Source organism: Oryzias latipes, chromosome 9 (genome assembly GCF_053564925.1).
Source record: "Oryzias latipes strain Hd-rR chromosome 9, Olatipes_Hd-rR_3.1".
NCBI lineage: Eukaryota > Metazoa > Chordata > Actinopteri > Beloniformes > Adrianichthyidae > Oryzias > Oryzias latipes.
In genome coordinates this window covers 9280217-9305208 of record NC_136245.1, presented here as the reverse complement: position 1 = coordinate 9305208, position 24992 = coordinate 9280217, and the positions used below count along the sequence as shown (strand labels likewise).

At 41.2% G+C, this 24992-nt stretch overlaps 1 protein-coding gene across 8 annotated transcripts in view; it reads left to right on the top strand.

Annotated features, from left to right (window-relative positions):
• Positions 1 to 10302, top strand: part of tet3 (tet methylcytosine dioxygenase 3) — a 38668-nt gene extending 28366 nt beyond the window's left edge. For all 8 annotated transcript variants that reach the window (XM_011479541.4, XM_020706191.3, XM_023958715.2 and 5 more), the window contains 7 exons: positions 571 to 664; positions 1084 to 1292; positions 2738 to 2888; positions 3017 to 3106; positions 3891 to 4028; positions 4114 to 4468; positions 4663 to 10302. In XM_011479541.4, the coding sequence (XP_011477843.1) occupies positions 571 to 664; positions 1084 to 1292; positions 2738 to 2888; positions 3017 to 3106; positions 3891 to 4028; positions 4114 to 4468; positions 4663 to 6440 (2815 nt within the window). In that variant the 3' untranslated portion in view covers positions 6441 to 10302. The remainder of the gene's footprint in view (positions 1 to 570; positions 665 to 1083; positions 1293 to 2737; positions 2889 to 3016; positions 3107 to 3890; positions 4029 to 4113; positions 4469 to 4662) is intronic.
• Positions 10303 to 24992: the final 14690 nt, after the last annotated feature.

Here is a 24992-nt window from a genome sequence, read left to right as displayed (position 1 = left end):
TGTGGTGACAGTGTTTAATCCCCCCACACTTTCTCAGCCACCTCAGGGTGATTCCTATTCAGCGGGAGCCCCTTGAGCTCACTGTCACGCCAAATCTGCTCAGGGGCTGAAGTTTTCACAATGGCAGGTATCAAGCTGGCTGGAGGCCTGATATGAGCTGTGACCAGAAATGTGACAAGTTCTGATGTCCCAGCCGTGCTCCAGTGCAACCTCTGCCCCCTCCCCCCTTTGGCTCACTTTCCAGCAGACCTGCAGGGATGCAGGCACCTTGCAGAAACACAAATGCATGCAGAGAAGTGCCTCAAAGAGAGAGCACTGGTTGTAATGAGGTTATGGGGTTCAGGTTTACTGTCGAGCTTGTGTGAATCTCACTGTACCTTGTGAATCTACTCTCCACTCCCGTTATTGTGATGAGGCTTGACCTGTCTTTGCTTGATGTATACTGTTGAAAAATTTTTGCTCCTGCCTCTCAAGGGTCTGATGAAACATGGTTTATAGTTTAATCAATGGACTCTTTAGATATGGATGTGTGCTCAAATGCTATTTCGTGGTTCTTCTCATTGTGTGCAGGTTTGGAGAGAAGGGGGATGCCGTTCGGATTGAGAAGGTGGTGTACACAGGCAAGGAAGGGAAGAGCTCCCATGGTTGTCCGATTGCTAAGTGGGTAGGTACAATCCAGTCATATCTATCAAGCTTTGGTTAAAGAAAACTATCATTATTAGGCTGTATGTTTGTTAAATAAGTACTTTACATATATTTAAAGATTTTGGTGAATTCCCAATAGAAGCTTGAAAAAGTAGAGACTCTGTGACGAATGCTAAGGATCTTCTCATCAGTTTTGATAAATCCTACTAAAGATTTTACAAACCAAAACAACAATTTCACATTTAAAAGCCAATTACAGACTGGCACAGGTTTTCGTAAGCCAATTTGTTCATGGCGTTTGTCTCTTCCCTGTTTTATCAGTAAATTAAGGTAATTTATGTGTGCTTGACATCTGCTGGTGAACTGAAGTAACAGCAAAATCTACAATCAGCCAAATCATGTTCATGGTGTGAAGTCAGACATTGATTGCTCTCCCAGGTGATCCGTCGTGGGAGCGAGAAAGAGAAGGTGCTCTGTTTGGTGCGTCATCGTGCTGGCCACCACTGTGAAAATGCAGTCATCATCATCCTCATTCTGGCCTGGGAAGGCGTCCCAAAAGCTCTGGCGGACAAGTTGTACCGTGAGGTCACCGACACACTCACCAAATATGGCAATCCCACCAGCCGACGCTGCGGCCTCAATGATGAGTGAGTGATTTGTAATTGTCTTGTATTAGTTTGGAGGGAGATGAAGTACAGATACAAGGACATCATCAAACTATATCAAAACACCTAAAAGAAACTGCTCACACACTAATGCTCAATCATTTAAGATTTAGTGTTTTATACCATTTAGGAGATTTATAGTAGACCTAAATAGACTAAGTTTTGCTAGGGGTAGGTTTAAAATAAATTGTGGATTTTCTGATAACATGGTTGTGATTAGCAATAATTTGAGTAAAGACTCCTATCAGAAGAAATGACAGATAAGGATTAAAAGTGCTGTGTTTTCTGTTAAAATAAAGTGAAACCTTTTTTTGTTTCTTTTCTAAAGTTTCTGTGCCCTCTTTGTTGTAGCCCGTGATAATATGACAAATGTACATGCTAACTCCCATGCTAACTGTTAAGACTGAATGAGGGATATTTTCAAAATGTCACTGACAAATTTAAAATATGTTAACCCCTAGAAAATATGGTACACTTGAAGATTATTTTAAGTATACTCAAGTATACGTATACTTTAGGTATAGTAAGTCTGCTATAGTGGTTTAGGAAGTAACTAACTGAAGACGTCTGCAGACTAAATTGGAACATTTTAGGTTTACAATATATAGATAGTATATCAAAAGTAACCTTCTAGTATACAGCCTCACTTTTAGTGTAGACTAAGGCTGTGTCCGAATTCCCACCCTAATCCCTAACTACTAAAAAACTAAAATGTGCTACTATGTTTTTTTTTGAATCGGCGAATATAACATAATCGATTTTGCGAAGTTAAAATCTTATTGACACGAGCGTTTTGCGATCATATATGAATCAACTGTCCTCTTAAGATAAGAACATTGATGGTTTATTAAAAAAAAATACATTGAAATACATTTTTTTGGGGCAAAATTGTTCAAACGCAATGCATTGTGGTCTATATTTGCCAATCTAGTGAGCATCTATGCACACTGGTTTTTCGCAGAGACTTCTGGGAAAGTTCTAGGGCACTGGATTTTGGAATTAAAGATTTGGACAGCACTACAAAATGGCGAACGCAGTATATAGTCACTATGAGTCGAGTAGTGGAGGAATTGGGACACACCCTAAGTACACTTGTAGCACACTTAAATAGACTACTTTTTGTTAAAGAAAAGCTAAGTCAGGTAATCTGAGATACTTCCCACAGTAGATTTGTTGTGCTTGTTTGTGTACAAAACAATACAATTAAGAGTCTCATATAGTAAAGCTAGCATGGTGCTATGTTAGCATCACCATGCTAGACAATTTTGTAGGTTTTGCTTTGACTTCGGAAACACAATTCTGGAAATGGTGGTTTTGTATATGTTGATGTGCACAAAATGTACAGTATATCTCCAAATAAGCTACTCATGAAATTCTTCTCTAAGTGGCCCAGGGGACACATAACTGATGATTTGCTCACTCTGCAGTCGTACCTGTGCCTGCCAAGGCAAGGACCCTGAAACCTGTGGTGCTTCCTTTTCGTTTGGCTGCTCCTGGAGTATGTACTTCAACGGCTGCAAATATGCCCGAAGCAAAATGCCACGCAAGTTTAGGCTGCAAGGGGATCACCCTGAAGAGGTGAACATTAGAAGAAAAATCTTTTTTTAGCTCTACAAGAGAATGGATTAGTGCAAACAATTAGTTTTACTTGTTAACATCTTAGTTATATAAACATGTTTTGTAATTGATGTGTTTTTCTTTTTCAGGAGGAGAAACTCAGGGATAACTTCCAAAATCTGGCTACAGAGGTGGCTCCTTTGTACAAGCGGTTGGCACCACAGGCCTACAGTAACCAGGTTTGTTTGTTTCCATATATTTTTGCGGTGAAAAGGTTTTTGGGGACACTAAATATGCAGTTATTGCGGATTTCAAACTTTGCAGAACACTAGAACACTACCGTGTCTTCAGCAATATAGGGCGCTCGGGATTATGAATGGTCTATATTTGAACGTTTGTCATATATAGGCCACACGAAACTATAAGGCACATTAAGTTAGACAAAAGTCAGAGATAAGTCCTTCAGTCAGAGTTTATTACCTGCATTCCCAGTAACTTTAGAACTTGTTTGTAACACGCTAGCCATGTTGGCATATTAAAATTACCTGTAACTCCCAACCTTGTTAACAACACTAAAATTAATACTGCTAAAACAAACGCTACTGTGACTATGCTATCTTCTAATGTTGTTAGTAAGACATAAAATAAACAAAGTTGAACACTGCTGCATGTTAGGCGCGAAGGAATATTTACAATCATGCAAAATAAACTGACATTTAGACCTCTGAAAATCCCATCAACAACTGTACACGCAACCAAAATTAATCCATATTTCAGGTACCCTGGGTTTTAAGGCGTGTCGTTTTTGACAAAAACTAAGGCTTTTAAATGTGCCTCATAATGTGGATAGTACAGTAGTCTGTTCTTTACTGTGCTGCATCCCACTACTACACTTTCTGCTGTAGATTTAGATCAACATTTCGTTTTGATACTTTAAAAAGCTTAAAAATCGATTCAATAAAATCAATGGCCAAAATAAGGTCCTATTGCTGGCTAAAAGTTACATCTGTCTTTTCACCTTAGTGCCTGTCAGAGGACAAAGCTTCAGACTGCAGGTTGGGTTTGAAGGAAGGCCGTCCGTTCTCTGGAATTACAGCTTGTATGGACTTCTGTGCCCATGCTCACAAGGACCAGCATAATCTCCACAATGGTTGCACAGTGGTAAGATGATACTTAAAAAAATAATCTAACGCTGTGAAGAGCCTTTAAAATGTATATTTATATATTTTCTCCTGATCTTTATTAGGTGTGTACTTTAACCAAGGAAGACAACCGTAAAGTAGGAGGGATTCCTGAAGACGAGCAGCTCCATGTCTTACCTCTTTACACCGTATCACATACAGATGAGTTTGGGAGTGCAGAGGCCCAGCGCATCAAGATGCAGACAGGGGCTATTCAGGCGCTCCAGACTTTTCGACGTGAGGTACGGAAACTGCCCGAACCTGCCAAATCTTGCCGACAACGCCGGTTGGAGGCAAAGAAAGCCGCCTCGGAGAAGAAGAAAAACAAAATCATGCAACAAGGAGCGGAGACGCCAGAGAAAGCAGTGTTCAAAGCTGAGGTCTGCGTCCCCAGCTCCCCACAACCCCTTGGCAGTAAAGGTTAGCTATTGTTTTGTAATTTCTTTTTTCATACCAAATACTATTTGATTATGTGAGGAAATGGCCATGCTGTTTGTGGAAACTATTTTATTTGTTTCTGTTTGAGTGTGACATCAACATAATCTAATACAGAAGTATGTTTGTGAAAAATCTTTAGTTTTTAAAGTCTCTGTACTCTTTCCAACATTTTGCAGTAATCAAACAAGAGATGAAACCCAACATCAAAATGGAGCCGCTTAATGGATCAATAGATGGATACCCTGTGCAAGCAGCAGACCCGTTCAATAACATCTATCAACACCCTGCTTACTATGCAAGAGGGGCCCTCTCCCCAGCAAGCCAGCCCTCTGCAGCTGACTCATTGAACAACTTCCCCCCCAACAGGTCCATGGTTCCCTACAATTACTACAACTACGCAACTAATGGGCTTTTTCCACGCAAGCTGAGGACCTATGAGGGTCGAAATGGTCCCTTGCCCAAAACAGGAGGTAAACCTGTCGAGGTCGACAAAAAGCCTGACATTCAGAGCCTACAGGTCAGAATGGCTCAGTCCTCCAGCCACCCTGAGCAGCAGAACCAACTGAACCACACTGTTTACTCCCAGCCTGCAGACTACAACCAATCCCGTCCTTCTTCCAACTCATCTGAGCCGTCTATAAGAGGTTCCCCTCTCATCAAGCAGGAACCAATGGATGTTCCTGTCTACGAAGGTGCATTGCCAAACCAGGCTGGTGCCAACACATCTAGAACCACACCTCAGCCTGCAGCCTGGCCAGGGTACAAACCTAACATTATTCCTACCACTTGGGATGACCATCTAAAGCGGAAACAAAGTTCTGAAGGTTCTTCTATGAACTTGGACAAACAGCAGTTTCACCAGCATTCCCAGCAGCAGCAGTCCTCTCCGTTCCCACAACAGTGGACATCCTTCCCAGGCTCAAACCTCCCGATAGCCTCTTCCAGTCCATCACTCCAAGTCACTCCCTCTCCGCCTCCGTCCCCTCATCTTGGCACAGTGATTCAGGCTAGTTTACAAGGGTCTACACGCCATGTCAGCCCTCATCCAGGTACTCCACTGCAGCCTGGAACCTCTCATTCACGCTCACTTACTCCGCAGCCAGGCTTACAAGGCCCAGGCTTGCCCAGACACTTGGCCAGCCCTGCCTCTAGTCCCCAGCCAAATGCTTGGGCCATGGGACCTGCTCCATGCAGCCCTGGTTTGAAGCACAGCAATCCAGCAGGAGCCTACCCAGACAAGATGTGGTCCAAGACGGGGGAGAATCGGTGCTCCACTCCCCTTGGGCTCCAAGAAAAGGCTTGGAAGTCTTGTGGAGGTTCATTGGCAGGCAGCACTCCTTCCCCTGCTCCTGAGGGTCGCCTCTTTCCCGATGCTCTGCAGCAGTCGGGTCAGGCCTACTGTGACCCCGGTCGAGTCGAGAGTGACACAGAGAGCATCCAACATAGGGAGGATGACGAGGAAGAAGTGTGGTCTGACAGTGAACACAACTTCCTGGATCCCAGCATCGGGGGTGTAGGAGTAGCACCAGCCCATGGTTCGGTCCTCATTGAGTGTGCCCGTCGAGAACTACACGCTACCACTCCAATTAAAAAGCCTGATCGTTCCCACCCAACCCGCATCTCCTTGGTCTTCTACCAGCACAAGAACCTCAACCAGCCCATGCATGGCCTGGCTCTGTGGGAGGCCAAAATGAAGCTGCTGGCAGAACGAGCTCTGCAGAGGCAACAGGAAGCAGCTCTCCTTGGCCTCCCCCAGGAAGACATTAAGACACTTGGCAAGAAACGCAAGTGGGGTGCTATGGCAACAGGTGCCAGCCCAGGCCCTGGGCAATCTAAAGACAGGAAAGAGGGACCGGTGACACGGTTAGCCCCCACATTCTGCTCCACCTCGGTGGTTACTGTGTCTCCCTTTGCCTTCACCCAACTCACTGGGCCCTACAGCCACTTTGTCTGAGGCCACACAGACGGGCCCAAAGCTACCGAGTGGTGCTGTGGAGGGCTGGAGAGAGCGACGAGCAGGATTAAATGTCTCTCAGCCATCTTGCAGTCAGCTGTCTCCCCATCCTGCCCCCTCCACAGGTGATTTGGAGGAGGTTATGTTTTTATTTTTTTACCTCATGTCAGGCAGTAGTTTGGGCTTCAGACACACTGCCTGTGGTGCTCTTCCTCTTTCATTGCCAGAGAGGAACTCCATTGCTTTTTTTCCCTTGTTCATAGAATTTTACTAATTCTAATTATTGCTATTGTTATCAATATTATTATGATTGCTATTGTTACTGTTGTTATTATAGGTATTATTATAATGAAGACTTGTTTTTATTATTGTTGTTTTCATTAATGTTATTAATGATAAGGTGATTGCTTTTGTTTTTATATTTTTTTAAATCAATCAGTCTGAGTTACTCAGATCGTTGCTTTTCAATGTTTGGAAAACTTGTTTCCTCTTTGGTTTTGTTATCGATGCTAAAACTCTACTTAGAGGAGGAGCCATTATCTGCCCAGTTGGACAGCACTTTAAGATGATGAAAATTAATATTCAACCAGAAAGATGCGTCTGATCAGACTTTCCGAAAAGACAAACACATTTCTTCTAATTGATCATTTTTATTCAGTGGAACAACGAATGTCAACCATGCAAATTAAGTTGAAATACTTGATGGGATTTCCTTCTTGCTGCTTGTCTTCAGATTAGATCATGTGCTCCTCCTGACCCCCCCCCCCCTCCCCCAGCTTTCGACTGGTGCTCAGCTTCTGGCTCTGATCGTTTTTCATTCCGCTGCACTTCACTGCACTTGGTGCTCTATTTAGGTGCTCTTACCCAAGTTCAGCTCCAGCAATGTTTGTGAGGAAATGCCTCTGTTTTGGAGCGCCGGAAGGACAGTGTTCCAAGGACGACAGTCAGCAATGACTCCACAGAGGCCTAAATTAGGAATAGTACTTGCATATGCCATTTAACCCAGATCTAATGGAGCTGGTGGCACTCTTTATCTTCCTACAATATTAGAATTTTGAAACAGGTGTGAGGACTTCCCAGTGCAAACTCTAGAGGGCAGTGGTAACCGCTTTTTTAAATTGGTGCAATTGACAGAAAAGTAAAAACAACTGGTGCAGCTTTGCTGTTTTAACCAGCCAAGACCAGCAGAGGGGGCTCTTGTACCCCATTTGCTGACCATGGACGGGACTTGCATGACGCAAATCTGGAGATGCACCTGGGAAGGCTCTCTCTGTTGTTAGCAGAAGGAACAGTGCTGAGACTGCGGTGCTCTTGGTGCTCCTCCACACACTCTGGTGCTGTCCTACTACACTTGATTGACTGCAAAGGCCCCACTCCTTCCTCTGCATGGTGCTGTCATCTTGGAGCAGAGCCAGGCGTGTCCTCCTGCGGGGCGCCCGCAGCCAGCCAATCCAAGTGGCCCGTTCTGCGGCTGCAGATCTGCTGCTGGGCATAAGAACTGCTCTCTGCTGAAAGTTTGCAGTGGCATAGTTACAACGTCCACTTTCCAGCCCAGAGAAAGCACAGCCGTTCATCACGCTTTGTTTGCATTTCACAGAGGAAATCCTAGGAGTTAAGGCAAAACGGTGACATCTACTGTTGCTCGAACAAGTCGGCGTCGATGAGTCAGATTAACGATCTCTATCGAGTGCTGGAAAACGACACAGTCGTATGATCGAGATACAATTCAAAGGCACAGGCTGGTTTATTGTGTTTCCTGAGAGTCTCTGCTTTCTCTGCTCGTCTGCAAAACTGAGAAGTGGATTAGAAGCCGGCTTGTTGCTCTGGTCAAGGCCATCTGTGAAAGCCTCTGTTACCTCCAGCTCTCTACCTCACGCTGTAGAGACACTGGTCACAATCACAATATGCTACTGAGGGCAGAAAATCATGCATGTCCCTTTGTATGCCCGAGAACTCCAGACTCATTTGAACCTGTTTTTTATTTTTTATTTCCTATTTATTACTACATGGTTATGATAATAATTATTGTTTTTGATGTTTTCTTTTTCACCTTTTTATATAGCTAATACAAATTGTACATAGAGAAGAAAAGATTTATAAAAGCACTTTTAATCTTGATTTTAATGACAAAAACGAAAGAGCCGATTATTGACAACTTGAAGCTTAGTTTTTCTTTTTTCTTTTTTTTTTTCTCAAGAGAGAGATAAAAAATGTAAATATTAAACTATTTAGGTAAAATTATTTAACTGGTGATGATAGTGTCGACACCTTGAAATGACAAGGGGATTTTTTTTTTGAAGTCTCACTCAAACCAACACTTGATGTAGAAACATGCCCAACAAACACTGATGTTCTGCTTTCTTAGTACTGTACTCCCTTTGTTGGCCTTTGACAAACATGAAAAACCCGACTTCCTCTGGTGCACACATTAATTACTGTTAACTCAGAGACTGGAAGTTGGAGTCTTTTGACCCCAAATGACGCCTCCAAAACTTGAAAAAAAAGATGTTGCATTTCATTTGGTTTATTTTTAACAAAAAGCTTTACATTATAGACTAGCAGAAATGGCAAGAAGTCACTACTTTTTTCCAGCAGCTCTAACCGTCCTTGGTTCTCCCTTCGTCCATCCTGCTGGCTGCATGTTTGGTTTGCAACTTTGGACGTACCATTAAACCAGTGAGCGAAGTTTTAGTCGCTTGAAGGCCTGCAATCTTATCCAGTTGTGTTACTATCAGGTGATATCGCTTTTATGCTTGTTTAGATGCGTGTCATTATAATCTGCACTTCATCTTAATTGAAATGACGCCCCTCCCCCTGCAGAAGATGCCACATTTTCCCTTGTGGTGTTTTCTACCCTGTTCCTAATGTCTGATTGACTGTTTTACTGCTGAGAACAACACACTGCCCTCCTTGCACAGGCGGTCCGAGGACAAAAAAAAGTAGGTGACGAGGATGCAGTGCATGTCATAATAACTCTGTAAATCTGGAAATGTCTCGCATGTTTGACGGGCGGTTCTCAGGAGAGGTGCCACCTCACCCAGGGAGGGAGGTGGCGGATCAGACAGCCGGTGCTATGATGCTACAATTTAAATTCACTGTGTAATACAAAGTGTGAGGGATTTAAGAGAACCGCAAACCTTTTTTTTTTTAAATGTTTGACTCAAGTGGTTTCAAAAGGACAGAAGCTGCTCTGGTGCTGATTTCATGAGAACAGTTTTTATCTACAACGCTACACATTGACACCCCCATTTAAAGAGTGAGAGCCCCTTCCCCACCGCAGCACATTCTCATTACGAGGATCAGTCCATATTGTGCTTGGAGGTCGATACACCCAAGATGAAAGAAGATAATTAAAAATGACGTCAAGCCTGCTTGACGTTGGGTACAGCAGATGTACCAGAGGCTGTTATGTTTTGAGTATCTTGTTCCTGTTCGCAGAACGCCGAGATGTTTGACTCGGATTTGTGTACTGCCTTTTACTCCCCACTCTAGTCACGCACTTCCTCTCCTCACTCCTTCTCTGTCTTTTGAACTGTATATTTGGTCGCTCTTGTTTCGAGAAACCCACTCTGTGTGACCCACTGTTGAAAATCTGGAAGAGAAATTGGGCCCAAACCAGAAGAAGCAAATGAACTTACATACGTGGCAGCTACATTCCTCTTTCAGTTGTAGGATTGTTCTTGTTTTTTTTAGTTTTTTATTTTCTCGTCAAGGATGCAGTATGTAAAAAAAAAAAAAAAGTGTTTTTGTTTGGTCTCTCTCTTCGTAGCTGTATGGTGTATTATGTGAATACATAGTGTATGTGGTAAAAAGCCCACAATATTGTTTTATGTTCCACGATAAATAAAAAAAATTAAAGTTATATATGTTTTTGAGTGTTTTTTTAACTGAATCAGCGTTTAATTGTTAGCGCGGTGGAGGATACTTTCATAATTTCCCTGATTTTTGCCTCCTTTCTGATTAATAACCAGAGGGTGGAATCATCATGGCCGTCTAATTTTAGACAAGTAACCAAACTGGACTGCTGACAGGTTTCTGGAGATGCTTCGAGTCATATTTAACCCAGTCACACCTCCCACCATGTAGAGATCACACATATGTCAGCGACAGGTACAGTACAAGGTGAAGAGAGGAGTCAGTAGCTGCAATAATATGAGGAGCTTCAGGCTTTCAGACAGTTTGTTGGAGAGTAAATGCAGAAAGGAATCTTTTTATGTATGAGCATCAGCTTTTTCTCAGACTCAAGTCAGTGTTTGTGTTTGCTTTAAAAAAAAAAAACTATTTGCAAAGTAAACTTGAGTGAAAAAAAAAAAAGATTTTCCCTTTAACACTGGCACAGCCCACAAGTCTCTGTGGCTGGCTTTTTTAAGGCCTAGTTTTCTTTTTACTAACACACTTGTTGATGCTTTTTGCATCACTGACCGGATATTAGGGTGCAAATTTCATATAAAAATTCTCAAATTAAGAACTTGTTTAGGTTTTAACAACAGAAGCAATCCTACGGTGGCCCTGAAGTGCAAATTACAACAACTAGTCCCTCAACGCAAAAACATATTAATGATCACAACAACAATTTACAAAAAGATTTTAGAAATCAAAACAAAATTCCAGAAACCAAAAAACAATTTAAAAAAACGTTTTGGAAAACATAAGTAATTTACAGAAATCAAAATGAAATGTTATAAAACGAAACACAAGAAGAAAATGAAAAAGGAAGGTCCTATGGAATATCCCTGATTGGATGATGATGTTTGTCCATATTTTTGACTGAAAATTATTTGGTATGAAGTCATATTGGATACGCTCCATACTAATCATAAAACATTTATTAGCATGCAGGCATTGAAAAAAATCCAAACAGCAATGTCCCATATCCCTTTTGCTATCCTATGACCCCACCCTTAAATTGACGGTTCTTCCTACCATGACAAAGGTGGATAAAGGTGGAAAGATTTCATATAATCCATGGACACCAGTGAAAATCACAAATCACTGAAGAAAAAAGGTTCAGCGCACTGTCTAGTAGGTCTAGATGACCCAACTCCCAATATTAAAGTGCCTAGGATAGCACAAGGGTTACACCTACCTTTTCCAGTTTCTTGTTGTGTTTTGTTTTTCAAACATTTTATTTTGATTTTTCTGAAATGTCTCATTTTTCTTTCATTTCATATTTTTTGTAGTTGCTTTTTGTTTCTGGAATTTTGTTTTGATTTCTGAGATGTCATTTTTTTGGTATTTTTCCTCAAAGGTGGATAAAGGTCAAGAGGATGTCATGTAATCCATGGAAACCAGTGAAGATCACATATCAATGAAGAAAAAAGGTTCAGCGCACTGTCTTGTGGGTCTAGATGACCCCACTCCCAATCTCAAAGTGCCTAGGATAGCACAAGGGTTAATATGTTTCTGTTGAGTGATTTGTTGATGTGAATTGCACTTTAGGTCCATTGTACAAAGGATTGTGTCAGGAAGGGTATCTGGCGTAAAAAAATTCTGCCAAACCACTTGTGCAACCCCTGAAGGAATATGCTGAAAGGTATTAACAAGTATTTACAGTGTGCATTTAGGTTGACGGCTTAACATTGAACAGATTAAGTGCAGGTGTTGTAAGTGGTGATTGTTGATTATTTTTGACCATTGTGTGTTCAGTGTGGTTCAGGTGTTCCAGGTGAGTTCCCAGTTTTCCCCGCAATTATTTGGAAATTTCCTTTTTTGAATTAAACAGCCAGGTGGCTTAAAGAACTGTGTCCCCTGATAAATGAAATAATTGGAATAATTTAAAACTGCTCTTCATGTTGACTCCAGATGTCTGTTAGATCTCTGTGAGGACTGTGCCCTTTACCTTATCAGTTATGTTTTCTTGGTTCTTGTCATGTTCTGTTTCTGCTCTGTCACAGTCACACCAGTCTATGGTGTCTAATTCTCCGCAGTGGTTCTGGTTTAGTGATCCTCAGTGTATTTGAGTGTCTGGTTTTCAGTTCATTCTTGTCAGGTCTTCTGCTTTGTCATCTTCTTTGTGTCTCCTCTGTCTTCCAGTTTTTCCAGGTTCACGTTCTAGGTTCCTTCCATCTGGCTTGGTGTCCTGCATTTTCTTTTTTTTTACCAATTACTTTGATGAAATGGATGGATGGCAGAATCTACACAAATGTCTCATTTTGGTGGTTAAAGCTTTGGTTGAATAAACATTATGCATGATGAAGGTCGGTGAAAAAGCTTTAGCGAGTTAAATTCTAATTGGTGGTGATATATGGGACCAAAAGACCTACAATTTGGTAACAAGTGGAGGATGAGGAGGATGAGGAGGAGGAACAGGGTTATTTGGGAACCTGCAAGTCATTTTAATGAGAATATACTATGTCAGAAATTAGATTCAACTGACTGCTGGTGAGTGACTGGCTGTAAAGAAAGCATGAGCAGGTGTGATGTGGGAGGAAATGACCTAATATGACAAACAGATGAAAACAACGTCATTATTGATGCATGAGGACAGTTTTTCTGACACAACTTCTGCTCAGCTTCATTGGTTGTCAAATCTGTGAAAAGTGGGCCTCAAAAGAAAACCAACAGGGAAGATGGCAAACACTATTTGAACAAACACTGCGGGTGTAGGAAACTGTGGTTTGCAGTGCATGACGGCAGTTCTCACTGAGGAACGATTGTGAGAAATGGCTGTGAACACTCCTCTACTCAGGCATTGTCTGAAAAGTAGCAATTATGACAACGCAACGGTGAGAAAGAAGCACAATCTTACCAGCTTTTTAAAATGTGACTTTAATCCAGACCTGAAGACACTACCAACTTACTTCATTTATAACTTAATGAGCTTCCAGTTTCCAAATCCTAACGCAGAAGTCAGAAAATCAAACATGTACTTGGTGTTTTTGTTTTGTGCACCAAAGCAAACCCTTCCTTTTTTTTCATAGGGGTCTAGGATGATGACCCATGTGATCCCGTGATCAGTTAAAAAACTGTTTCTGCAGCTCATTCTCACGGAACACAGGGTTTCCGACACCAACACTGAATTCATCTCCTTTCACAGGCAGCAACATGAACCTTGGCCCTCTTTACTATGACAACGTTTTTTTTCTTTTTTTTTAAAATGGGCCAAACTCGCTTAACCCTTGTGCTATCCTAGGCACTTTAACGTTGGGAGTTGGGTCATCTAGACCCACTAGACAGTGCTCTGAACAATTTTTCTTCAATGATTTGTGATCTTCACTGGTGTCCACGGATTACATGAAATCTTTCCACCTTTATCCACCTTTGTCATGGTAGGGAGAACACGTCAATGCAAGGGTCTGTGGCCAGTGGCTTACCCAGACCCAGAGGAGGGGGTTAGGTTTAGGATAAAGCGGGGGTCGACAACCCGTGGCTCAGGAGCCGCATGCGGCTCTTTAGCGCTGCCCTAGTGGCTCCCTGGAGCATTTTCAAAAATGTTTGAAAATGTAAAAAGATGGGGGACAGAAATATGTTTCTTGTTTTAATATGGTTTCTGTAGGAGGACAAAGACACAAACCTTCTTAACATTTACCAATGCTGTAAGAATGTGTAGAATAAATATTGTAACGCCCGGCAAGTACGTCACTTGCAGCGGACGATACGGGAGCCAAACTGTCACAAATATTGAGCTGTCAACCAACTGGCTGCGCTGGAGAACTGTCAGTGTCCCATACAGCACACGACTCCGAACAGTCTCAGAGAAGTGGAGGCAAAAAGAGAAGCTGAGAGAGCAGCCTATTTCCAGCCTATAAAGTCCATTTATTATGAACACACACCACATTGAATATTGCACAGGTGTCATCAACCTCTCTCCCTTCTACACTCATGGTGCAACATAAAGAACCAACATAACAGGAAGAATAAACTAAGGTGGAACAACAAAACTGCCATATGAAAAGAAACATGGGCAAACAGAAACGCTCCTGCTGAGCCCTAATAAGGTCATCATCCCACATCCCACAATCCCCTGCTGCTAACAGACCTAAAATGCACAAGACTGCCACTACAATTTCAACATTTCTGTCAACGAAAATTTGCCTCATAGCCTGCGACACACGTTTCTACCAGCAGGGCTTTTTTTATTTTTATTTATTTTTTTACTTTTAGCGGACCGCTAGGCAGGTGTCTGATGTAAATCGAACTACCGTCAGTTCCGTGCATTGATCTCCTGCTACAAAACAAAGTCGGATGGCTGTACAGGGGTGACGTTTTGCGTCGCTATGTCGTCTGTTTAGAACACGTGAAAAATTCCTGAAAAGCAAAGACCTGAACTACCCGCAACTGGAAGATACTGAGTGGCTCGAAAAGCTGCACTTTTTGGTGGATATGACTGTGACAAGCCAACTAAACGAGCTGAATGAAAGTCTCCAGGCACCGCAAATGCCTGAAGCTGTTCTGTCATCCGAGCGCAAGCTGACTGTCATGGGGCATGCACGTTGCATTTTATTGTTTTTTTTATTCGAATCCTCAAAATAAAAATGAAATCAAAAATCGGATTTCTTTATTACATTTCTTTAATTTTATCAAAGCAATGAAACATAATTCATTGATATTATAATGAAGTTAAACTTGCACAACAGAGCAGTCACGTGACGCGTCGTTCTCTGCAGAATGCACTGCAGGGCAAATAAACATTTAATCGTTAATAATGCTCATTATGTATTTAAAGCAACTTAGTCATTTTGATAGTAGGCTAATATAGCTAATATAGATACATATTGCATGTGTTGCCTTCATTATAAGGCTTAAATAGGCCTTTTAATATTTTGCGGCTCCAGACTTATTCATTTTTTGTTTTTTTTCGTCCAATTTGGCTCTTTCAACATTTTGGGTATGCCGACCCCTGGGATAAAGACTTACGGTCAAGCTGTGTTCACACCGAACGTGATTCGGGAGGTAGAGGCGAACCCCCAATCTAGACCCACTAGAGACAGTGCTCTGAATAATTTTTCTTCAATGATTTGTGAACCTCACTGGTGTCCATGGATTACATGAAATCTTTCCACCTTTATCCACCTTTGTCATGGTAGGGACAACGCGTCAATGCAAGGGCGGGTTATCTAAGATAGCACAAGGGTTAAAAGACTCATCCTTTTTTTTTTACGTTTTTCAGGTCCTGTATCAACCGGACTAACTCTCTTTACTCTCTGGGTGTCAAGAAGGATCAGCTATACTGTGATTGAAAACCAGCTTGGGGAAGACCTCTGCTCCTTTGAGGTGTGGCACACAGAGAGAAAGCAGAGAGTTTTGAAGTGAGTGAGTGTTTTAAAAAACCTATTTAAACTTTTTTTTTTCAAATCTTAATAATTGAGGCACATCTGCTTGAGAAAGTGGAAAACAATTCCAATTTTTTAACTAGATATTATTCACAATCTAAGTTCAAAGGGTCTGATTAGAAAAGTCTTATGACCCAGCATTCTAGCAGTATTTAAACACATCCTTCACATACAAATTTGAATAAGTGAAAAGAGTCTCACAACCCCTAATGCACTTGTAACTCTAATTTGTGCGTAAATGTAATTTTGTCTGTGTGTTTGTGCGTACTATTTAAAGATTTGGGAGTGTAGGTGCCATTTTGATTTCTTGGTAACTTTAAGCTAGTGGAATTTCAAGTTGTGCCTGCGTGAATTGGATTTTGAATTTATACATTTTTGATGTTTGCGTGTACATGTGAATTCACAATTGCAAGTACACACAGAAATCAAGTATTTCGTCCAGTGAGACTGAATAGAACTCAACAAGATACTGGAACTCACAATGGTCGACATCAAGGATGTGGTAGAGTTGTAGAGGTTTGTAAAGATGAGTTGTGTGAAGGGTTGAGCTATTTAGGAGTAGTTTTTAATAAATTTCTGGTTGAAGATGGAAAAGCAAGGAAAACAATGGAGATGTCTAGAGATAAAGGGAATTGAACATTCGATAATTCCTGATTTTGGTAGTGTTTGCCCTAAGCTGTTCCAGAGAACATGATGTAGCAAAGAAATCTGACTGAGAGAGATTGGAACTCACATTTTTCAGCTTCGATGTAGAAATTGTCCATCCAAGGTTGTGGCTGCGGCTGAAATGACTGGGACTGAATGCTGGCAGGCTGAGATTGTTGATGGCTTGCCAATGCACCTCTGTGAAGCAGGAAATAAAAAGTGCAGAGGAAAACAGACAAGGCAGACAGCAGAGGGCAGCAGAGAGAGGAAACTGCAAACCCACCACAGAAGGAATACTAAAATATACATTCTTGCTGTTTAAAAAAATTCTGTATGTGGAACTAAGGTAGGTAAGACACAAAAACAAAAAACAGACTAAACTGACAGACTTTTTGTAATTCCTATGTAATTTACTCCTTTTTTTTTCCTGCAGCATCTTTCCTCTCATCTACCATACCTCCATCTATATTATTAAGTGATGCAAATTATGTGATGACTTCATCTAACGACTTTCAGGCCCGCTGTCAGCCACTTTCCTGACAGCACTGAGTCTACATTCATCACGAATCCCTCTTTTTCTGACTCTCTAAAACTACAACTAACTGAGATGTGGTGTAATATTTTTATTTTTTTCTTATATTCTTATTATGGCCCGCAGCACTCACAGAGTGCAAGGACCATATTGTAACTGGTACGAGGGTCGAACACTCAAAAAGGTCCAAAACGTCAAAAAAACGCGTTAAAACGCCCTAAAATGGGGTCAAAAGTCGCCCAAAGCACAAAACAACACGACAATTGTGTAACGCAACAAAAATAGACACACACACGCACAACACCAACGCAAAAACGTAAAAATTGAAGTCGCAAAAATGACGACAAAAACACAAAAAAGCCCCAAAAAGCCCTCAAAAGACAGGTTTAAAGCCAAAAAGACATGCCCAGCCTATAGTAAAAGACAGGCCGCATTGAAATACATAGGAAATCCTAACCGCAAAAACTTCTATATTGTTTTTCGAATGTTTATTATGGCCCGCAGCAGTCATAGACTGCAAGGACCATATTGTAACTGCTACGAGGGTCGAACACTCAAAAAGGTCCAAAACGTCAAAAAAACGCGTCAAAACGCCAAAAAATGGGGTCAAAAGTCGCCCAAAGCACAAAACGACACGACAATTGTGTAACGCAACAAAAATACGCACACACACGCACAACACCAACGCAAAAACGTCAAAATTGTAGTCGCAAAAATGACGACAAAAACACAAAAAAGCCCCAAAAAGCCCTCAAAAGACGGGTTTAAAGCCAAAAAGACATGCCCAGCCTATAGTAAAAGACAGGCCGCATTGAAATACATAGGCCACCTGACTGCAAAAACTTCTATATTGTTTTTCGAATGTTTTTTTATTATTATTATTATGGCCCGCAGCAGTCATAGACTGCAAGGACCATATTGTAACTGGTACGAGGGTCGAACACTCAAAAAGTCCAGAACGTCAAAAAAACGCGTCAAAACGCCAAAAAATGGGGTCAAAAGTCGCCCAAAGCACACAACGAGACGACAATTGTGTAACGCAACAAAAATAAACACACACACACACAACACCACCGCACAAACGTCAAAATTGTAGTCGCAAAAATGACGACAAAAACCCAAAAAAGCCCCAAAAAGCCCTCAAAAGACGGGTTTAAAGTCAAAAAGACATGCCCAGCCTATAGTAAAAGACTGGCCGCATTGAAATACATAGGCCACCTGACTGCAAAAACTTCTATATTGTTTTTCGAATGTTTTTTTATTATGGCCCGCAGCAGTCATAGACTGCAAGGACCATATTGTAACTGGTACGAGGGTCGAACACTCAAAAAGTCCAAAACGTCAAAATAACGCGTCAAAACGCCAAAAAATGGGGTCAAAAGTCGCCCAAAGCACACAACGACACGACAATTGTGTAACGCAACAAAAATAGACACACACACGCACAACACCTCCGCACAAACGACAAAATTGTATTCGCAAAAATGATGACAAAAACCCAAAAAAGCCCAAAAAAGCCCTCAAAAGACGGGTTTAAAGCCCAGAAGACATGCCCAGCCTATAGTAAAAGACAGGCCGCATTGAAATACATAGGCCACCTGACTGCAAAAACTTCTATATTGTTTCTGCTTCGTTTCATTATTATGGCCCGCAGCACTCACAGAGTGCAAGGACCATATTGTAACTGGTACGAGGGTCGAACACTCAAAAAGGTCCAAAACGTCAAAAAAACGCGTCAAAACGCCAAAAAATGGGGTCAAAAGTCGCCCAAAGCACACAACGAGACGACAATTGTGTAACGCAACAAAAATACACACACACACGCACAACACCAACGCAAAAACGTCAAAATTGTAGTCGCAAAAATGACGACAAAAACCCAAAAAAGCCCCAAAAAGCCCTCAAAAGACGGGTTTAAAGCCAAAAAGACATGCCCAGCCTATAGTAAAAGACAGGCCGCATTGAAATACATAGGCCACCTGACTGCAAAAACTTCTATATTGTTTCTGCTTCGTTTCATTATTATTATGGCCCGCAGCAGTCATAGACTGCAAGGACCATATTGTAACTGGTACGAGGGTCGAACACTCAAAAAGGTCCAAAACGTCAAAAAAACGCGTCAAAACGCCAAAAAATGGGGTCAAAAGTCGCCCAAAGCACACAACGACACGACAATTGTGTAACGCAACAAAAATACACACACACACGCAGAACACCAACGCACAAACGTCAAAATTGTAGTCGCAAAAATGACGACAAAAACCCAAAAAAGCCCCAAAAAGCCCTCAAAAGACGGGTTTAAAGCCAAACAGAAATGCCCAGCCTATAGTAAAAGACAGGCCGCATTGAAATACATAGGCCACCTGACTGCAAAAACTTCTATATTGTTTCTGCTTTGTTTCATTATTATTATTTTTTTTATTACGTTTCTTCTTTCTTACGGATCCGTTCAGCTCAAATTTGACCCCCGCCACATACCCGAAAACTCACCAAAATTGGCACACATCTGGGATAAATTGAAAATGAATTTTCGGCAAAGAGAACGTCACCCCCCCCACGACGATGACATCACGGCGAGCGTTCCCGTAAAAAAACTGAATGGGCCGAAAATCGCTTATGGGGCCAAAAAAAAATATTTAAAAATACAGTTACGAAACCAAAACACGGGTGTTGGAGATATCCCAAAGAAGTTATGAAATCATTATGGGATGGCCACACGACCTACGGCTTGGCGGCCATTTTGTGGCGAACTCAGAGAAATGGCGATTTTCGTGTTTTTTGACAATATGGGAAAACAACACTTTTGTTCAAGCGATTTTCACGAAATTGCATACACATGCCACAAACACGATTCTACAACTACCAAAGAAGTTTCGTTGACCTTTGACCTTGGCAATGGGCGGCCATCTTGAATTTTCATAAAAAAGCACCTTTAGTAACGGATACAAACGAAAACTCGTCCTAGGGATTTTTATCGATCTTTTTGAAACTTCTCAGGCATCAATGGCAAGCTACTGTGGACAAAATGTTGGAATTAGAAGTTGTAGAATTTGAAACGCGTGCGCGTGGCGAATTCGCAACCGTCGCCATTTTAGCTAGCTCGAACATATTTTATCGGAATAGCCTGAAACTGAAATATGCAATACCCTGGCCCACACTGAATAAAATGATGTCACATACGACAAAATCCATAAAGGAATGTGGCCGTGGTAAACAAAAAACGATCGCAAAAAAAAGTGCTGACTCGGCAAAAAAAAAAATTTTCGGATTTTATTTTTAAGAATCGGCTAACGAAACCCAGATAACTTTGTCGGGTATATCCAAAGAAAGTTTTGAAATCATTACGTGATGGCGACACGACCTACGGTTTGGCAGCCATTTTGTGCCAAAATCGGCCGTTTTGAGTTTTTCGCGTTTTTACACAATATGGAAAAATGAACTTTTTTTCGAGCGATTTTCACGAAATTTGACGTGCATGTCCCTAGCGTAAGTCTACAATCACCTCTGGAGTTTCGTTGACCTTTGACCTCGGGAAAAGGCGGCCATCTTGAATTTTTTATAAAAAACACCTTTACCACCAGATTCAAACGTAAACTTGTCGTTGGAATTTTCATCGATTGGGTCGAAACTTTTTGGGCATCAATGGCAAGCTACTGTGGAAAAAATGTTGGAATTAGAAGTTGTAGATTTTGAACGGCGTGCGCGTGGCGAGCTAGCAAAGTGGCGCACTGTTATAACTCCCATGCATTTCAATACAATACAGTGAAAATTGAATGCATGCATTAATGCCTGAAACAGAATACATTGAAAAACACTGGATATGGACATATAAGGAATGTGGGCGTGGTTAGCATAAAACCACTGTTGCTAAGGACAACAAAAAGTTTACTTTTACCCATTTGTCCGAAACTGACGTCAATCTGTTCGTCCTCCAGAGGGGACCAAAACATAAAATGGTTGCTATGGAGATAAAATCAACAGAAAAGCCGCCATTTTGGAAAAAGTGGGTTTTTTATCAACTTATGACATGTAGCTCTCGCCAATGGAGGAATGTGTTTTTCTGAGTCAGTTGATGACGCTAATCGCTATGCTAGCACTTTTAGCTATGTTAGCATAACTAGCATAGTTAGCATAATTAGCATTTCAGGAAATGTGTTTTTCTGAGTCAGTTGATGATGCTGATCGCTATGCTAGCAATTTTAGCGACATTAGCATAGCTAGCATAGTTAGCATAATTAGCATTTTAGGTAATGGGTTTTTCTGAGTCAGTTCATGATGCTGATCGCTATGCTAGCACTTTTAGCCACATTAGCATAGCTAGCATAGTTAGCATAATTAGCATTTTAGGTAATGTGTTTTTCTGAGTTAGTTGATGATGCTGATCGCTACGCTAGCACTTTTAGCCAAATTAGCATAGTTAGCATAATTAGCATAGTTAGCAGAATTAGGAAATGCAGCCTCGACTAGCTTTTAATTTGTGGGCTATGAGGGTGGTGAGGTCGGCGTTTGTGAGTAGAGTATGGCGTGGAAGGCGGGTTGCGTCTGCGGGCCATACAACGCCGCTTGCGGCTTTAATTATTATTATTATTATTATTCTTCTTGTCCTCTAACGGCGTCTTTGAGCTTAATTTTGACCCCCGCCACATACCCGAAAACTCACCAAAATTGGCACACACCTGGGATAAATTGAAAATGAATTTTCGGCAAAGAGAACGCCACCCCCCCGAAGTCGATGACATCACGGCGAGCGATCCCGTAAAAAAAATGAATGGGCCGAAAATCGCTTATGGGGCCAAAAAAAAATATTTTGAAATACAGTTACGAAACCAAAACACGCGTGTTGGAGATATCCCAAAGAAGTTATGAAATCATTATGGGATGGCCACACGACCTACGGCTTGGCGGCCATTTTGTGGCGAACTCAGAGAAATGGCGATTTTCGTGTTTTTTGACAATATGGGAAAACTACACTTTTGTTCAAGCGATTTTCACGAAATTTCATACACATGCCACAAACACGATTCTACAACTACCAAAGAAGTTTTGTTGACCTTTGACCTTGGGAAGGGGCGGCCATCTTGAATTTTCATAAAAAAGCACCTTTAGTAAGGTATTCAAATGAAAACTCGTCCTAGGAATTTTCATCGATCTTTTTGAAACTTCTCTGGCATCAATGGCAAGCTACTGTGGACAAAATGTTGGAATTAGAAGTTGTAGAATTTGAAACGCGTGCCCGTGGCGAATTCGCAACCGTCGCCATTTTAGCTAGCTCGCACATATTTTGTCGGAATAGCCTGAAACTGAAATATGCGATACCCTGTCCCACACTGAACAAAACGATGTCACATACGACAAAATCCATAAAGGAATGTGGCCGTGGTAAACAAAAAACCATCGCAAAAAAAAGTGCTGACTCTGCAAAAAAAATTTTTTTCGGATTTTATTTTTAAGAATCGGCTAACAAAACTCAGATAACTTTGTCGGGTATATCCAAAGAAAGTTTTGAAATCATTACGTGATGGCGACACGACCTACGGTTTGGCGGCCATTTTGTGCCAAAATCTACCATTTTGCGTTTTTCGCGTTTTTACACAATATGGAAAAATGAACATTTTTTCGAGCGATTTTGACGAAATTTGACTCGCATGTCCCTAGCGTAAGTCTACAATCACCTTTGGAGTTTCGTCGACCTTTGACCTCGGGAAAAGGCGGCCATCTTGAATTTTCTATAAAAAACACCTTTAACACCAGATTCAAACGTAAACTTGTCGTTGGAATTTTCATCGATTGTCTCGAAACTTTTTGGGCATCAATGGCAAGCTACTGTGGAAAAAATGTTGGAATTAGAAGTTGTAGATTTTGAGCGGCGTGTGCGTGGCAAGCTAGCAAAGTGGCGCACTGTTATAACTCCCATGCATTTCAATACAATACAGTGAAAATTGAATGCATGCATTCATGCCTGAAACAGAATACATTGAAAAAGACTGGACATGGACATATAAGGAATGTGGGCGTGGTTAGCATAAAACCACTGTTGCTAAGGACGACAAAAAGTTTACTTTTACCGATTTGTCAGAAACTGACGTCAATCTGTTCGTTCTTCCGAGGGGACCAAAACATAAAATGGTTGCTATGGAGACAAAATCAACAGAAAAGCCGCCATTTTGGAAAAAGTGGGTTTTTTATCAACTCATGACATGTAGCTCTCACCAATGGAGGAATGTGTTTTTCTGAGTCAGTTGATGATGCTGATCGCTATGCTAGCAATTTTAGCCACATTAACATAGCTAGCATAGTTAGCATAATTAGCATTTTAGGAAATGTGTTTTTTTGAGTCAGTTGATGATGCTGATCGCTATGCTAGCACTTTTAGCTATGTTAGCATAGCTAGCATAGTTAGCATAATTAGCATTTTAGGTAATGTGTTTTTCTGAGTCAGTTGAAGATGCTGATTGCTATGCTAGCACTTTTAGCCACATTAGCATAGTTAGCATAGTTAGCATAATTAGCATTTTAGGTAATGGCTTTTTCTGAGTCAGTTGATGATGCTGATCGCTAAGCTAGCACTTTTAGCTATGTTAGCATAGCTAGCATAGTTAGCATAATTAGCATTTTAGGTAATGTGTTTTTCTGAGTCAGTTGAAGATGCTGAATGCTATGCTAGCACTTTTAGCCACATTAGCATAGTTAGCATAGTTAGCATAATTAGCATTTTAGGTAATGTTTTTTTCTGAGTCAGTTGATGATGCTGATCGCTATGCTAGCACTTTTAGCCACATTAGCGTAGCTAGCATAGTTAGCATAATTAGCATTTTAGATAATGTGTTTTTCTGAGTCAGTTGATGATGCTGATCGCAATGCTAGCACTTTTAGCCACATTAGCATAGTTAGCATTGTTAGCATAATTAGCAAATCCAGCCTTGATTAGCTTTTAATTTGCGGGCTGTGAGGGCGGTGAGGTCAGCGGTGGTGCGTAAAGTAGGGCGTGGAGGCGGGTTGCGTCTGCGGGCCATACAACGCCGCTTGCGGCTTTAATTATTATTACGTTTCTTGTTTGTTACGGACGTTTTGAGCGAAAATTTGACCCCCGCCACATACCCGAAAATTCACCAAAATTGGCACACACCTAGGATAAATTAAAAATGAATTTTCGGCAAAGAGAACGTCACTCCCCCGAAGTCGATGACATCACGGCGAGCGTTCCCGTAAAAAAAATGAATGGGCCGAAAATTGCTTATGGGGCCAAAAAAAAATATTTCGAAATACAGTTACCAAACCAAAACAAACGTGTTGCAGATATCCCAAAGACGTTTTAAAATTATTATGGGATGGCCACATGACCTACGGCTTGGCGGCCATTTTGTGGCGAACTCAGAAAAATGGCGATTTTCGTGTTTTTTGACAATATGGGAAAACAACACTTTTGTATAAGTGATTTTCACGAAATTGCACACACATGCCAAGACCATAATTTTACAAATACCAAAGAAGTTTTGTTGACCTTTGACATTGGCAAAGGGCGGCCATCTTGAATTTTCATAAAAAAGCACCTTTAGTAACGGATACAAACGAAAACTCCTCCTAGGGATTTTTATCGTTCTTTTTGAAACTTCTCGGGCATCAATGGCAAGTTACTGTGGACAAAATGTTGTAAATAAAAGTTGTAGAATTTGAAACGAGTGCGCGTGGCGAATTCGCAACCGTCGCCATTTTAGCTAGCTCGCACATATTTTATCGGAATAGCCTGAAACTGAAATATGCGATACCCTGGCCCAGACTGAAAAAAACGATGTCACATACGACAAAATCGATAAAGGAATGTGGCCGTGGTAAACAAAAAACCGTCGCAAAAAAAAGTGCTGACTCGGCAAAAATTTTTTTTTCGGATTTTATTTTTAAGAATCGGCTAACGAAACCTAGACAAATTTGTCGGGTATATCCAAAGAAAGTTTTGAAATCATTACGTGATGGCGACACGACCTACGGTTTGGCGGCCATTTTGTGCCAAAATATGCCATTTTGAGTTTTTCGGGTTTTTACACAATATGGAAAAATGAACTTTTTTTCGAGCGATTTTAACGAAATTTGACGCGCATGTCCCTA